General features: G+C 39.0%; 1 protein-coding gene across 1 annotated transcript; it reads left to right on the top strand.

The window, feature by feature from the left end:
- The first annotated feature begins 11746 nt into the window (after positions 1-11746).
- LOC131426997 (uncharacterized) lies at positions 11747-13114 on the top strand. Its single transcript, XM_058589892.1, has one exon. The coding sequence runs from the start codon at positions 11825-11827 to the stop codon at positions 13112-13114; it is 1290 nt and encodes a 429-aa protein (XP_058445875.1). The 5' UTR covers positions 11747-11824.
- The last annotated feature ends 2626 nt before the right edge of the window (positions 13115-15740 follow it).

The following is a 15740-nucleotide window of genomic DNA, read 5'->3' as shown; positions in this document are numbered from 1 at the left end:
CCGAGTATATGTCACTTTTACTTACTTTTATGACAGTTTTGCAAAATTCAGTTCGCCTCTGTTTCACGTTTGATACAGTTGTTAAGATTACACATTCAGTCGGAATGAGTACCCAACGAACAGAAGCCACGAACCGAATAACCGCCTTGACGTATCGACGATTGGGATCGGTTCTTTTTCAAGGAAAATATTCTAACGTTCTTCGTTCAATATGATCACAATCAGTTGTCGAGTAAAAAACCTGTTTTAATTCACTGGAATAGTTTAATAACCAGAGTTTCATCACTTCTACGATTGCGATTATAACTTCCGAACCGAAAGTTTCAGACATTTTAGCCTCTAAATCGATTTATAAATTACGGCTGGTATTCAAGCTAACCTAACGAGTTAATGAGAATCGATTTAGCCATCCCCGAGAAAAAAATTGTGGTTTGTCGGTTACGTCACTTATACCATTATTATAAGCTCCTTCTACCTCGACCGTAGCAATGACAACATGTATGCATTTACGAACAGTGAACCAAACAACCCTCAACCTTTATGACTAGAAGCTGAAGAACATGTCTCTTGCTTCTCGCTGTCTCCCGTCATTTGACAAGAATCCAAGAAAAATGTCACCATTAAAAATCATTGGATTTATTGATTTAATTTTTTTTAACATTGGATAAAAATTGAAATTAAACTTTCACTACACTGCCGAATGAATGACTTTTTTTTATTAATGTGATGAATGTGAAGTCCTGACGGAAAGCCACAATTCAACAGAAATCACATGAAATCAATATAGCATATTTTTGAGCCCAATTTTATCCCGACTGTAACGAAAAAAAAAACATCTTCTTCAGGAATGCTGGGAAGTTTTAAATCCTCCCTAAATTGAACTGATCAGTCAACCTTCGCCTTCCGTGCCTAAAGAACAGGGTCTGCGAATCTACGAAACAATTCCCGAAGCGAGGCGAATTTTTCCTAAAAACACCTGAAAAAGTGGGGGAGAAACATAATAGAGAAGAAACCTTCAAGTGGTGTTATCTACTGTGGAAGCTTTTTTTTCTCCCCTATAAACAGTGTCAAAGCCGATGGCAGAAACTAAGAGTTGCTAGCCTTTGGTTTGGCCGTTTTTCACGGTGGTAAGTATATTGCTTTCTTTCTAAGGATATTTTACGGGAGGAAAGGATGCAAAAACAGGGGATAAGATTGTCATGTTGTGTACAGAAAAAAATAAATAAATTCAGTTTACCCGGGCAAAGAAATCGATCTCGATTGGGAATGCCTACCGAAAACTGCCTTGGTTTGCATATATTTAATTTGGACTTCTCCACCCCATGGAAAGGGTGAGTATTGTGTTTCGCTTATGTTGTTAAATATGAAACCGTGAAACGGGGCGACAACACAAGCAATCGAATCACCCGCTCGAATGAGGAAAAGAAAACAAGGTTCTTACGATGAAGAGCTAGGAAATGTTTTTATTTACGTTTTGAAAATTGAATCCCGTTGTCGGGTGTTGTTTTCCCACTGAATTGAAATCAAATAGACTTGCTCTGGAAACACCCTTTTTTGAATGTTCCATATTTGAATTTTTGATATAGTAACAAATCTTAGTACAGCCTTATGGTATCATGAGGAAGGATAAGTAACTGTATTCTTCTTGAATAGTAATATAATTGTTCCGAATTTCTATTATTTGTTCAACATGATTTCTTCCCAGCCTCAAAAAACGTTTCAGTCCTCATTCGATCTCATTCCTGCAAGCAAGCTTGTTTTAATCTGAGAACAGGAAGAAGTAGTCGCTGGGGGCTAGATCTGGTAAAAACGGTGGATGCGATAGCATTTCGAATTTCAATCCATTGAATTTAGTTAGCCATCGTTAAGTTGTTTGTGATCAAGGGACATCTGAAGTAAAGGGTGATTTTTTAAGAGCTTGAGAACTTTTTTAAACAATAAAACGCATAAAATTTGCAAAATCTCATCGGTTCTTTATTTTAAACGTTAGATTGGTACATGACATTTACTTTTTGAAGATAATTTCATTTAAATGTTGACCGCGGCTGCGTCTTAGGTGGTCCATTCGGAAAGTCCAATTTTGGGCAACTTTTTCGAGCATTTCGGCCGGAATAGCCCGAATTTCTTCGGAAATGTTGTCTTCCAAAGCTGGAATAGTTACTGGCTTATTTCTGTAGACTTTAGACTTGACGTAGCCCCACAAAAAATAGTCTAAAGGCGTCAAATCGCATGATCTTGGTGGCCAACTTACCGGTCCATTTCTTGAGATGAATTGTTCTCCGAAGTTTTCCCTCAAAATGGCCATAGAATCGCGAGCTGTGTGGCATGTAGCGCCATCTTGTTGAAACCACATGTCTACCAAGTTCAGTTCTTCCATTTTTGGCAACAAAAAGTTTGTTAGCATCGAACGATAGCGATCGCCATTCACTGTAACGTTGCGTCCAACAGCATCTTTGAAAAAATACGGTCCAATGATTCCACCAGCGTACAAACCACACCAAACAGTGCATTTTTCGGGATGCATGGGCAGTTCTTGAACGGCTTCTGGTTGCTCTTCACTCCAAATGCGGCAATTTTGCTTATTTACGTAGCCATTCAACCAGAAATGATCCTCATCGCTGAACAAAATTTGTCGATAAAAAAGCGGATTTTCCGAATGGACCACCTAAGACGCAGCCGCGGTCAACATTTAAATGAAATTATCTTCAAAAAGTAAATGTCATGTACCAACCTAACGTTTAAAATAAAGAACCGATGAGATTTTGCAAATTTTATGCGTTTTATTGTTTAAAAAAGTTCTCAAGCTCTTAAAAAATCACCCTTTATTTCTCTATTAAACGCTAGAGATGTTTAATTAGTAACGCCATCTGTCTGTCAAATCGGGAGCTTATCCAATCACTTTTGTTGTAGGGCTAAAAACCTAATCTTATATACCAATAATTGTACATATGAATGGTACAATAAATATTAGTAATAAAGTTACATTACTAATTTGAGATAAGGTATTTTTACTAGAATTTAACTGAAGCTCCACAACTGCATAGACGAGAAATAAGATGTGTAAGAAGACTTTGACGATGGATGTCGAAAATGGGGAACGTGCCACTTGAGTCAATTAGTTCTGATTTCTGATTCTGATCTGATTGAATAGATCCCTCTATGAAATCAACCAAAACGTTAACAGACAAAGCCGATAGCTTTTCAGCCAAAACCGAAGGCCTCTTAGTCCAAGCCTAAATACGACTCTCAGTTGAAGCCAATAAAAACTTTTCAACCAAAGCCGAATAAATCTTTTTAGCCAAAGCGGAGAGCCTTTCAAAGCCGATAAATACCTTTTAACCAAAGGCGAAAAAACTGTTTAGCTTACGCCAAAAGCCTTTCAACTAAAGCAGAAAGCCTTTCAGTCAAAGCCAAAAGCCTTTCAACCAAAGCCGAGTTTCTAAACCAAAGCCGAAAAATCTTTACAGCAAAAACCGCAAGATGCCTTTCAGTCAACACCGAAAGAAGCCTTTCATCCAAAGCCGAAAAATGCCATTCAGTTAAAATCGAAAAAAACGTTTCAGCAAAAACAGGAAAAAACATTCCCGCTAAGGTAAAAAAAACCTGAAGCTGAAAAAATTTTTTTGAGGCAAAGCCGAAATCTTTGCAGTCAAAGCTCAAAAAAAAACTTTTCAGCTGAAACCGAAAAGAAACTGAGTTAAAGCCGCAAAAAGCGTATCAGACAAAACCGAAACAGGCCTTCAACCAAAATTGATAAACAGCCTAAGCCGAAAAAAGTCATTCAGTTTAAGTAAAAAAACAAGCTTTTTAGTCGAATCCGAAGAAAGCATTTCAGCCAAATTCGAAGAAAAGCCTTTCAGTCAAAGTGGTAATAAGCCTTTTAGTCAAAACCAAGAGCTTTTCAGAAAAAGCCGGAAATATCCTTTCAGTCAGAACCAAAGAAAGCCTCTTAGTCAAAGCCGAAATCCTTTCATCAAAAGCCGAAAGTCTTTCAGCCAAAATCGAAGGCCTTTCAGCCGAAGCATTTCAACCAAAGTCGAAAAAAGTCTTTCAGTCAAAGCCGAAAAAAGGCTTTCAGTCAAAACCGAAAAACGCCATTCAATTAAAACCGAAAAAACGTTTCAGCAAAAACCGAAAAAAAAAGTTTTAGCTAAAACCGAAAAAAATTTCCGCTAAAGTAAAACAACCTTTCAGCCAAATCCAAAAAAAGAACCTTTCAACCAAAGCCGAATAAACTTTTTCAGCCAAAGCAGAAAGCCTTTTAAAGCCGATAAAAACCAAAACGGAAAAAACTTTTTAGCTTACGCCATAAGCCTTTCAACCAAAGCAAAAAACCTTTCAGCCAAAACCGACAAACTTTCAACCAAAGCCGAAAAATCATTACAGCCGCAAAAAGCCATTCAGCCAAAACCGAAAGAAGCTGCGGATTCATCCAGAGCCGAAAAACGCCATTCAGTTGAATCCGACAAAAACCTTTTGGTCAAAGCCGCAAAAACCTTTTTAGTCAAAACCTAAATCCTTTCAACCAAATCCGAAAAAAGCTTTTCAGCTTTTAAACGAAAATATTCTAAGCCGCAAAAGCCTTTCAGACAAAACCGAAACAAGCCTTTCAACCAAAATCGACAAACAGCCTTTTAGCCAAAGCCGAATAAAGTCTTTCAGCCTAAGCCGGAAAAAGTCATTCAGTTGAAGTCGAAAAATGCCATTCAGCTAAAGTCGAAACAAGCCTTTCAGCTAAAGTCGAAACAAGCCTTTCAGTCGAGTCCGAAAAAGACCTTTCAGTTAAATTCGAAAAACTCTTTCAGTCAAAGTCAGAATAAGTATTTCAGCCAAAGCCGTAAAAAGCTTTTCAGCCAAAGCCGAAAAAAGCGTTTCAATCAAAGCCGAAAGAAGCCTTTCATCCAAAGCCGAAAAACTATTCAGTTAAAACCGAAAATAAACTTGTCAGCAAAAACCGAAAATAGCATTCCCGCTAAAGTAAAAAAAAACCTTTCAGCTAAATCCAAAAAAGCCCTTCAACGAAAGCCGAAAAAATCCTAAAGCTAAAACCGAAAACCCAGCCAAAGCCGAAATCTGTTCAGCCAAAGATAAAATTTTTTCAGCCAATACTGAAAGCCTTTCAACCAAAACCGAAAGGCTTTCAACTAAAATCGAAAGCCCTTCTAGTAAAGTCAAAAGCCTTACAGCTAAAGTCAAAAAAGCCTTTCGATCAAATCCGAACAAATCCTTGGAGCCACAACCGAATCATTTCAGCCAAAGCCGAAAAAAGCCTTTCAGCTGAAGCCGGAAAAAAGCCTTTCAGTCAAAACAGAAAAATGCCTCTTAGTCTAAGCCGAAAACTTTTCGTCCAAAACCGAAAGCCTTTCAGTCGGTCTCAACCAAAACCAAATCTTTTCGGCAAAACCGAAAAAGTCTTTCAGCCAAAGCCGAAAAAAGCCTTTCAACCATAGCCGAATAAACTTTTCCAGCCAAAGTAGAAAGCCTTTCAGTCAAAGCCTTTTAATCAAAGCCAAAAAAAATTTCAGTCAAAGTAGAAAGCCTTTCAACTAAAACCGAAAGCCTTTCAACCAAAGCCGAGATTCCCAACCAAATGCTTTCAGCAAAAACTTTTCAGCCAGAACCGAGAACCTTTCAATCAAATCCGAAAGTCTTTTAACCAAAGCCGAAAGCCTTTTAGACAAAGGAGGAATAATCCTCTCAGTCAAAGATGGAAAAAGTCTCTCAGTCAAAACCGAAAAAAGGCTTTCAGTTGAAGCCGAAAAAAACCTTTCAGTCAAAACCGAAAAAAAATTATCAAATGCCTTTTAGTCAAAAGCCGGAAAATGCCTTTTACCTGAAATTTTATTGTAAGGCGAAAAAAGCCTTTTAGTCAAAATCGAAAAAAACCTTTCAAAACCGAATAATCCCTTTAGCTAAAGTAAAAAAAAAACTTTTCAGCTAAATGCGAAAAAGCCTTCTATCTGAAATTTTAGTTAAATTCAAAAGAAACCGTTCAGCTAAGTTTGAAAAAAAAATCTTTTTTCTGAAATTTTGGTCCAAGCCGAAAGAAGCTCTTTATCTAAAATAATAAAAACCTTTCAGTCAAAGCCGGAACAAGCCTGTCAAAGACAGAAAAAGTCCCTCAGTTAAAGCAGAAAAATGCTCACAGTTGAAAACGAAAAAGGCTCTCAGTTTAAGGCGAAAGCCAAAACCGAAAGCCGGAATAAGCCTCTCAGTCAAAGGTGCAAAAAGTCTCAGTCAAAGCCAAAAAAGACACAGTTGAAGCCGGAAAAAGCATATCAGTCAATGCTAAAGGCCTTTCAGTCAAAACCGAAAAAAGCCTTCCATCTGAAATTTCAGTAAAGAGCAAAAAAACCTGTCAGCGAAGCCGAAAAAATCATTTCATCCAAAGTCAACGAAAAGCCTTTTAGCCAAAACTGAAAATAGCCTTTCAGTCAAAGCCGAAAAAAACCTTTAGCTCTAAAATGAAAGAAAAACCTTTCAACCAAAGCCATAGTCTCTCAACCAAAACCGAAAGTCTCAACCAAAGCCGAAAACCTTTCAGCCAAAACCGGAATAGGTCTCTGTCAAAGGTGGAAAAATCTCTCAGTTGAAGCCGAGACCAAAACTGATAGTCTTCCAGCCAAAGTCAAAAGCCCTTCAACCAAAGCCGAAGTCCTTTCAACCAAATCCGAAAGTCTTTTGACCAAAGCGGAGAGTCTTTCAGCCAAAGCCGAAAGCCTTTTAGAAAAAGGAGGAATAATCCTCTCAGTCAAAGATGGAAAAAGTCTCTCAGTCAAAGCCAGAAAAAGGCTTTCAGTTGATGCCGAAAAAAACCTTTCAGTCAAAGCCGGAAAAAGCCTTTTACCTGAGATTTTAGTAAAAGGGTAAAAATCCTTTCAGCCAAAGCCGACCAGGCTGTCAAAACCGAAAAAAATCCTTCGAAACCGAATAAACCCTTTAGCTTTTTAGTCAAAGTCGAAAGAAACCGTTCAGCCAAATTTGAAAAAGACTTCTGAAAAAAGCTCTTTAGCAAAAATAATAAAAACCTTTCAGCCAAAGCCGGAATAAGTCTGTCAAAGACGGAAAAAGTCCCTCAGTTAAAGCAGAAAAATGCTCACAGTTGAAAACGAAAAAGGCTCTCAGTTTAAGGCGAAAGCCATTTAGCCAAAGCCGAAGCCCTTCAGCCAAAGCCGAAGTCCTTTCAACCAAATCGAAAAATCCTTTCAGCACAAGTCGAAAACTTCTCTCAGTCAAATCCAAAAAAAACCTTTTCACGAAAGTCGAAAAAATCATTTCAGTCAAAGCCGAAAAAAGCTTTTTAGTTGAATCATAAAAAACCTTGCAACTAAAGCCAAAAAAACCCTTTCAACCAAAGCCGTAGGCCTTTCAGTCCAAACCGCAGACCTCTCAGCCAAAGATTTGCTAAACGGAGTTGCCACGAGAATTGTACTTTAAAGTGGATATCACTTTAACTTAAACACATTACTTTCAATTACTGGCTGCATCTAGGAAGGAAGGGAAGGATAACCTGGATGAAAGCGTAAAAATGTAGTCGTTTCTCCTGCTTTCAAACTGATGATTGCTGTGCAGAAGTGATTTGTTTAAATACTCAGTTCAACGTGAATGATACATAAAATGGCGGGGCAAACGATAAAATATATCTCAGAAAATATGAAAACGGCACATTTTTTTCTGTAAGTTATCATTGAGGTAATCGCTTCACAATTTGTAAAGGCCATTACACAAAGCCATGCTCAAAAAACTAGGACTGAACATTTCCCACGAAGAATGTAAAAATTAAAGACATTGAGCAAATCAAATCAAATTGAATGTGTTTAAATCATAACAGCCGTAAGAAATTTGGTTCACCGTGACTCGGAACCAATCTGCCCTGGCGAGGGGAACCGAAGAACCGCGCGGTAGCCAAATTTGATTACTTCTCAAAACCTCATTTTCACTCGCAGCATGGCCAATATTCATTTTCCATTATGACTTTCAGAACAGACAGCCGCTGAAAGTTTTCCACAAATTCATCCTGGCCACCGAATGGTACGGAATAGAACGTGACGTGCACAACTGTGTGTAACTTTGTTAAACATTGCACAATTTATGGCAAAGACATTTCGATCCATCCGACGAGAGAGAGAGAGCTTAGCTGATCGTCCCGACGGGGGAAAAACGGGTCCCTACCTTGGCTGCTGCTGCTACTGCCGTTGACAAGGCTTCGTTCCAGCCACGTTTGGATGCTAAACGGGAAGCTGCTTTTAATTACATAAATTGCACTCACGGTGCTTCCCGCTGAACCCAAGCCGGAAGCACTTGCCTGGACCTCTAGTAGTGTGGAAGCATTAGTATATTGTTTATGACCAGTCCGTCCGGCAGAAAATGGGCTCGGTGAAGAGGTTCAAGGGACGGGGGGATGCCGTCCTTTTGCCAAATTAGCGATATTATCGCGAAATGCAACAGCGTTCCGAAGGCGTGACGAGGCGCGATAGCGAAATTATGCACTTTGTGTGCCCTGATGTAACAGATGCTCGGTAGGGGGGTTGTAATGCACGATTAGAAAATAAACTTTTTATAACCACGCGGACAATTTTCGGATGTTTTATGTTTTATAAATTGGTTAGAATACAACCAGAACGTAACTTAGAGATTACATGGAATTAGGAGAATAAAAATGCTTTTAATTATATTTTAGTTTTGTATTTGCCGAGTTTTGCATTAAGCAGTTCAATTTGAACCGCTAAGCAGACGTAAAGTTTCTGCTGTTTTAAAAATACACTAATCCAATTAACATTAAATGTTCGTTTTAGGTATAGGTTTGAAACGAGAATTAAAAAAATTTGCGTTTTAGAAAACAAATTTTGTCAATTTTTAACTTCTTGAAAAAACATTCATTTTTTTTCAGTGTATATTTTTTATAAAGTGCTCAATTTATATTCCTACAACGACTATTTCAACACTATTTTCGTTCAATCTTTAGTTTGGTTTAGTTTAGTTAGAACGATGTGAAGAAAGTGTCATGCAGTAATACATCCAGGGTTGTTACGGTCGCGCTTATTTCGCGATTTTCGAGGATTTGGCGCGGTTTCTGCTAAGATTTTGATGCTATGGCGCGGATTTCGCGCGAATTTCAAAAAACATCATTTCACAAAATTCTTTGCAAATTTTTGAAACTTGTGAGTTTTATGAAACCCGAAAAAATTAAAGATGGGCGAACGTTTCAGCAATTGGTCGAGATGGCCGAATTTTCACCTTGATAAAACTAAAATTTATTAAAAGGCGGTTCTAGCCAATGTTTTCTTCAGTGGACAAAATTTCGAGATAATACATTCAATAATGCAAAGAACGTAATAAATGGAATGCGATTCTTCAATAATATGGTAACAAATTTTGTTTATGATAAAAATCGCATTCTTAAAGCAAAATTTACACGACATGCTTACGAAGCGAAGTCTGACAATAAAAGAAACGAAGAAGTTCTGGGATTCCATCCGTGGTGATAAATAAGTGTTCTAATAGTTTGTTGGTTCCACTATCCAACATTTTCAATTGTTCTTTGCGTTCTGGAATTTTCCTGAAATATGGAAGAAATCCTATGTGAACAAGGATAACAGATCGGCTGAAAAGTTCGTATCGTTTCTATGAGAGGGCGCCACTAGAATTAAATCCATACCATTTTCAGTTAGTACCAACCTTCAAAAGATACGTGTATAAATCTGACAGCTGTCTGATTATTAGTTTGTGAGATATTGCATTTTGAGTGAAGCTACTTTTGTTGTTGTGAAAAAAAATGGAAAAAAAAAGGAATTTCGTGTGTTGATGAAACACTACTTTTTGATGAAAAAAAGTGCCGCCGATACCAAAAAATGGCTTGATGAGTGTTATCCAGACTCTGCACCGGGCGAAGCAACAATTCGTAAGTGGTTTGCAAAATTTCGTACTGGTCATATGAGCACCGAAGACGATGAACGCAGTGGACGTCCAAAAGAGGCTGTTACTGATGAAAACGTGAAAAAATCCACAAAATGATTTTCAATGACCGTAAAGTGAAGTTGATCGAGATAGCTGACACCCTAAAGATATCAAAGGAACGTGTTGGACATATTATTCACGAATATTTGGATATGAGAAAGCTTTGTGCAAAATGGGCGCCGCGTGAGCTCACAATCGATCAAAAACAACAATGAATTGATGATTCTGAGCAGTGTTTGGAGCTGTTATATCGAAATCAAACCGATTTTTTTCGTCGATATATAACAATGGACGAAACATGGCTCCATCACTTCACTCTGGAGTCCAATCGACAGTCAGCTGAGTGGACTGCACGCGATGAACCGAACCCAAAGCGTGGAAAGACTCAACAATCGGCCGGTAAGGTTATGGCGTCTGTATTTTGGGATTCGCATGGTATAATTTTCATCTACTACCTTGAAAAAGGAAAAACCATCAACAGTGACTATTATATAGCGTTATTAGAGCGTTTGAAGGACGAAATTTAAAAAAAAACGGCCTCATTTGAAGAAGAAAACAGTTTTGTTTCATCAAGATAATGCACCGTGTCACAAGTCGATGAAAACCATGCTGAAATTGAACGAATTGGACTTCGAATTGCTCCCTCATCCACCGTATTCTCCAGATTTGGCCCCCAGTGACTTTAAGAGAATGCTCGCTGGTAAAAAATTTAGAAGCAATGAAGAGGTAATCGCTGAAACTGAGGCCTATTTTGAGGCAAAGGACAAATCGTACTACAAAAATGATATCGAAAAGTTGGAAGATCGCTATAATCGCTGTATCGCCTCTGATGGCAATTATGTTGAATAATAAAAACGAATTTTAGCAAAAAAATGTGTTTCTATTAAACGATACGAACTTTTCAGCCGAACTGTTACTAAACGAACCGACTTGGGCTATACTTGAGTCAAGTTCCCGGTTCCAGAAGTACCGGAAATAGCGGTCAAAATTTTAAAACGAGACTGACTTAATTTTCTCAGAAATAATTTGATCGATTTCCACAAATTAAGGATCAAATAAAAGTTCCTATAGCATCATTGGTTGCTGTTCAATTTCATCTGAATCCGACTACCGGTTGCAGAACTATAGGGTAAAGTGTGTTTAATGATTTAGTACGTCTTATCTTATTAACTTGACATAACTGTTTACAAACTGAAAAGGTTATGTTAGTTTATACCCAAAGAAAATTTCTTATTTTATTCATGAATAAAGAATAAAGAAAATCAATCATGGACTTTTCAAAATTTGTGTTACCTTGTTCCACATAATCAGTTCGAACAACACTTAGAAACTGTTCCTTTTACTTTTTCGAAAGCATCTCGCTTTTCAGACTTTCATAAAAAGAATACTAAACATTTTCCAACAAGAAAAAGAAAAGCTTTCTTGTTTTCGCCTTCAGCATCTTTCATGTTGTGTTGTTCTTGTTCTTTTTTTTACGAAGTCTTCTTGATTTAAAAATATAAAATTTTATTTACAGTTTTTCGGCGACATTCAAAAGTACTCTAATATTTAAAATTTTAAACTACCTCTCAAACCAACCCACCTATCCAAAACAAACAACCTGTTCGTAGTGGTTGTGTTGGTTCGAAACTACCTTCAAATGGTACCCAGCTATGAAGCTACCCGTTACTTAGCAACGGCCGCTCTACAGAAAGAAAAACAAAAATACATACCCATGCAAAACACGGTGAACAGGTAACCAACTGTCAGTTGCGAGAGTTTGCTACCTATGCGAAGTACTTACCTATACTAGACGGGCGGAGACAATGTTTAAAATTGTCAACCGGCCAAATTGAAACCATCAGTCCGGTCCGGTTCGTGTGTCGCCATGCAATCGCCGCAATGGACGGAGCAATTCGGCAATCTGCCGCTTCACATCTACGAGAACATCTTCCAATATCTGAACGCAGTGGATCGGCTTGTGGCATCGCGAGTGTGTCGCAATTGGCACGTGGCCATCTTTGGTTCACGGGTTCTGATGCAGGATCTGGCCGTGAGTGTGTATCGCTACGACTTGGACGGTAATGTCGAGCTGTTCAACGGGAAACTGCTAGCCACGAGTACACGAGTCTACCAGAACATCACCTTCGCGAAGACACCCAACTGGAAGGTGTTCGATTGGGATAAACTGGTCAACACGATCGAACAGCTGGACGATAGATGTCACTTCCGGTCGGCCAAGGTGGAAGGATTCTGGCTGTCGAATTTAGCAGTTCCTCGGGTAATCTACTGGCTTGGTTGTTATCTACCGAGTCTTCAGGAGCTGGATCTGAACATCAACTTCGTGGCATTCGATTCCGACACGTGGTCGGTGGTGTTTCAGAGTTTCTTCAACCTGACCAACATCACCCTGCGCTACGGTCACGATCAGGCTCTGTCGTCGGTGCAGGGCTACTGTCGCAAACTTACCAAACTTCGTCTGATCAAGTACGCGCTGACGGGTCACCTGTCGGCGGTTCTGAACTTTCCCGAACTGGAAGAGCTCTACATCGACGAAATGGATGTAGTGCCCAGTGAAAACGGATTGATTCCGGAGGGTTTCGGTGAAGTCGATCTACCCAAACTGAAGCATCTATCCGTGCAGATAACTCACTTCTCTAGCTTCCTGGACGTAGTCCGACCACCGTTCAGCTTTCATCTGGAAATTCGAGCTCCCAAACTGGAAACACTTGCCGCATCACACCTTGCCTTACAGTTCGTGTCCATCGCCGAACCGAACCAGCTCCGGTCGCTTACGATGGACATCGAGAGCTGTTCGCCGACCGTGTTCAACACTCCGATTCACTTCTTCGGACCGCCCTGGTTTTCCAAGTTGCAACAGTTTACCCTGCAGTCGGGCAATGCGTGGCCCTGCATGCCCAAACTGTTGGCATTCATCGAGCTGTGCTGTCCGAAACTACGGCTTCTGGTACTGGACCAGCGGATGGAGCAAAGTAAGTTCCAGTGTTTGCAACGTTTCGTCAAAACCGTCATCGGACGCGACATCCGGTTGTTGATGCGCAACAAACGCCCGGAACGGCGCGTCTGGATTCTCACTACCGACGATGCCGTGCCGCAACATGTCCAGTACCGGTACTGCCGGTGGCTGTCGCAGATGTTCTGGAGCAGTGGCCATTGAGGGGGCGGGGATGGTGATGACAGTTGAAATGTGTCCTAGTGCTGATTGTAGATTTTACTAGATAGGTACAGTTAGTATTTTAAGTTGGATTTTATTATTATTTTTTGCATGTTATTATTTTAAGCTAATACACAAAAATGAAGAATTAAAATTAAAATAGTTTCATTTTGTCCATCTTTCATCGAGTCCTTTGTTCAATTTTTCTTAATAATAATTTCAAACTACACTAACCAATTGCTTGCCAAATCAGAAGTTATTTCTGATTTCTTTTTCGGAAAAAATATGTCAACTTCTGCAAACTGCTCCGCTCGTAGTGTAATTGTGAGATGAGCGTAAAACGTAAAGAAGAAAAATCACCGGCTGTGTCAGTTGCACGCGACCAAGGTTGCTGTTGACTTCAGCACGAAGCTGTAATTTCTTCGTTTGTCTTAGAAATGCATAAAATGTCGATATCTGGTGTTATCTCGATTTTTTTGACAGAAAATTTTCAATTTTGTTTAAATTTTTTTTTCTAGATTAAAAAGTGTATCGAAAAGTAGTTAGCAATATTGGTTATTGAATAAAAAGCGAAAAAACATATTTTTCATCAGTTTTCGATATATTGTAGAAAAATTACATTTTTATGCATTTCACTGATTATATTGAAGAAAATCCCAGTTTCTGTGAAACGCTCGCACTTTGGACTTGACATTCTTCATTAAATTCTGCACAGTTACTTTTGTGACTTTCCTGGTTTCAGCTGTCCAGTATTTTTTTAACTCCTGCATGTTTTGGGACACTGTACCTTCTTTCCGAAAGTGCCACTTGACAATTGCCCAATACCTATCAATTAGCCGAAGATCCGGGCAGTTCGGTGGGTTGATGTCCTTTTCCACGAATTGTACATTATTTTTTGACAACCACTGTAGAACGGAGTTGGCGTAGTGGGCAGAAGCCTAATCCGGCCAGAAGAGAGGAAGAACCTTATGCTTTCTGTACAGTGGCAGCATTCTCTTCTTCAAACATTCTTCCTCGTACACCTTGGCGTTAATTGTGCCCTTCGTGAAGAAAATCGACAACCGCAAAGCACAGATACAAATTGCTTGCCAGACCAACACCTTCTGTCCAAACTTTTCCATCGCCACCGTGGTGTCAGCGTCGTCCAGGTCCTGGTACACCGATTTCGTATAATATTGCGATCCGGGCAGCGCTCGAGAGTCTTCCTTGCCGTAGGTTTCGTCGTCGATCAGGATGCATCCGTCTTTATTTTGTAGAATCCGATTATACAGTTTTCGTTTACAGTTCGATTGAATCATCCCGATGATGGTGTTGAACTGCTTGGCCAAATCCCGCGTCGACGCCGATGGGTTTGTCCACTTCCACCACTTTTAAGTCCCGGCCGGGCTGGCTGGGACCCGTTTTCCTACCGGATCAGGGCAAATCCTTCATGGAAAGGGTCTTACCGAACTTCTCGATAGTATTTTTGACATTGGTGTGGTGCACTTTTACCAGTTTTGCAATTTCGTTGTACGTGACACCACTTTCTGAGCACCAAGTGTGCAGAATTTTCTTTCGCGTTTCCGGATCAATTCGACTCATCATTGAAACGATAAACCGTACCGAAACCAATCGGTTGCGCAGCTGTTATTGACATGTAAACAAACATGTCACCGCAAAACACGCTGCAAAAGATTAAGCCATTTCAGAGTAATAACTGTTTGAATGTTGCTAACTACTTATCGATACACTCCTTACACCTGAGCTTTTCATGTTTTTCTTTGGTTTCAAAAACAAAATTCTTCAATTTAACGGTTTTTTCTACGCGGATTACCGAAGTCTCAAATTTTCTAAATCCCAGTTATATTTTTCTAAAATTTTTCATTGAGTTTATACCATATCTCAACGTTTCATGCATTTCTAAGACTTCCCCTGATCAACGGAATGATATTCGTATGTTATGCCAGCGTTTAGAGAGATCAATTCCTTCCTACTTGGCATTCGAAAGCGAAAGAATACAATTCAAGTCATTGGTCACATACGGCGACCAACGGGCTTCATGTCAATACTGTTGTTAAGTGTTTTTTTTTCTGCGGTGGATACGAACTGCATAAAAATTATGTCTATCGAAAACGCATAACATTGAAAATTCGCTCAAAAAAGATGAATAAAAAACGCCTAGAAAGATACTTGAGTGTAAACTTTTTACGCGAGGATATATACAGCGAATAAAACCGCGTAACTTCGGAGATCCGCTTAAAAAAATCGCGTAACTTCGGAGATTCGCGTGAAAAACCTCAAAACTAAAGATTTTTTCTTGTTTCCATATATCTTATAAATAAATGCAACGTTCAGATCTGGATTTGTTTTTAAAATCGACTTTAGGACTTTCGAAGAGATTTTCGAAATTGAACAATTTTTTTAATGTTAAATGTTTTAGAAAATTATGAAATTTTGAGATATGGTGGACTTAGAGAATCTTAGATCGCGTAACCTCAAAAATCCCCAAAGAAAAATAAAACGAAAATTTGAAGAAATTTTCTGTTGATGCCAAATGTCTTAGAAATGCATGAAACATCGAGATCTGGTGTATTCTAAAAAAAAAATTTTGAATAGAAAATTTTCTAAAGAACAGAGTTGACTTAAAAAT

This window comes from Malaya genurostris, chromosome 1 (assembly GCF_030247185.1).
Source record: "Malaya genurostris strain Urasoe2022 chromosome 1, Malgen_1.1, whole genome shotgun sequence".
Lineage (NCBI taxonomy): Eukaryota > Metazoa > Arthropoda > Insecta > Diptera > Culicidae > Malaya > Malaya genurostris.
The sequence above is the reverse complement of the archived record's forward strand: the minus strand, read 5'-3'. Positions and strand labels throughout refer to the sequence as shown.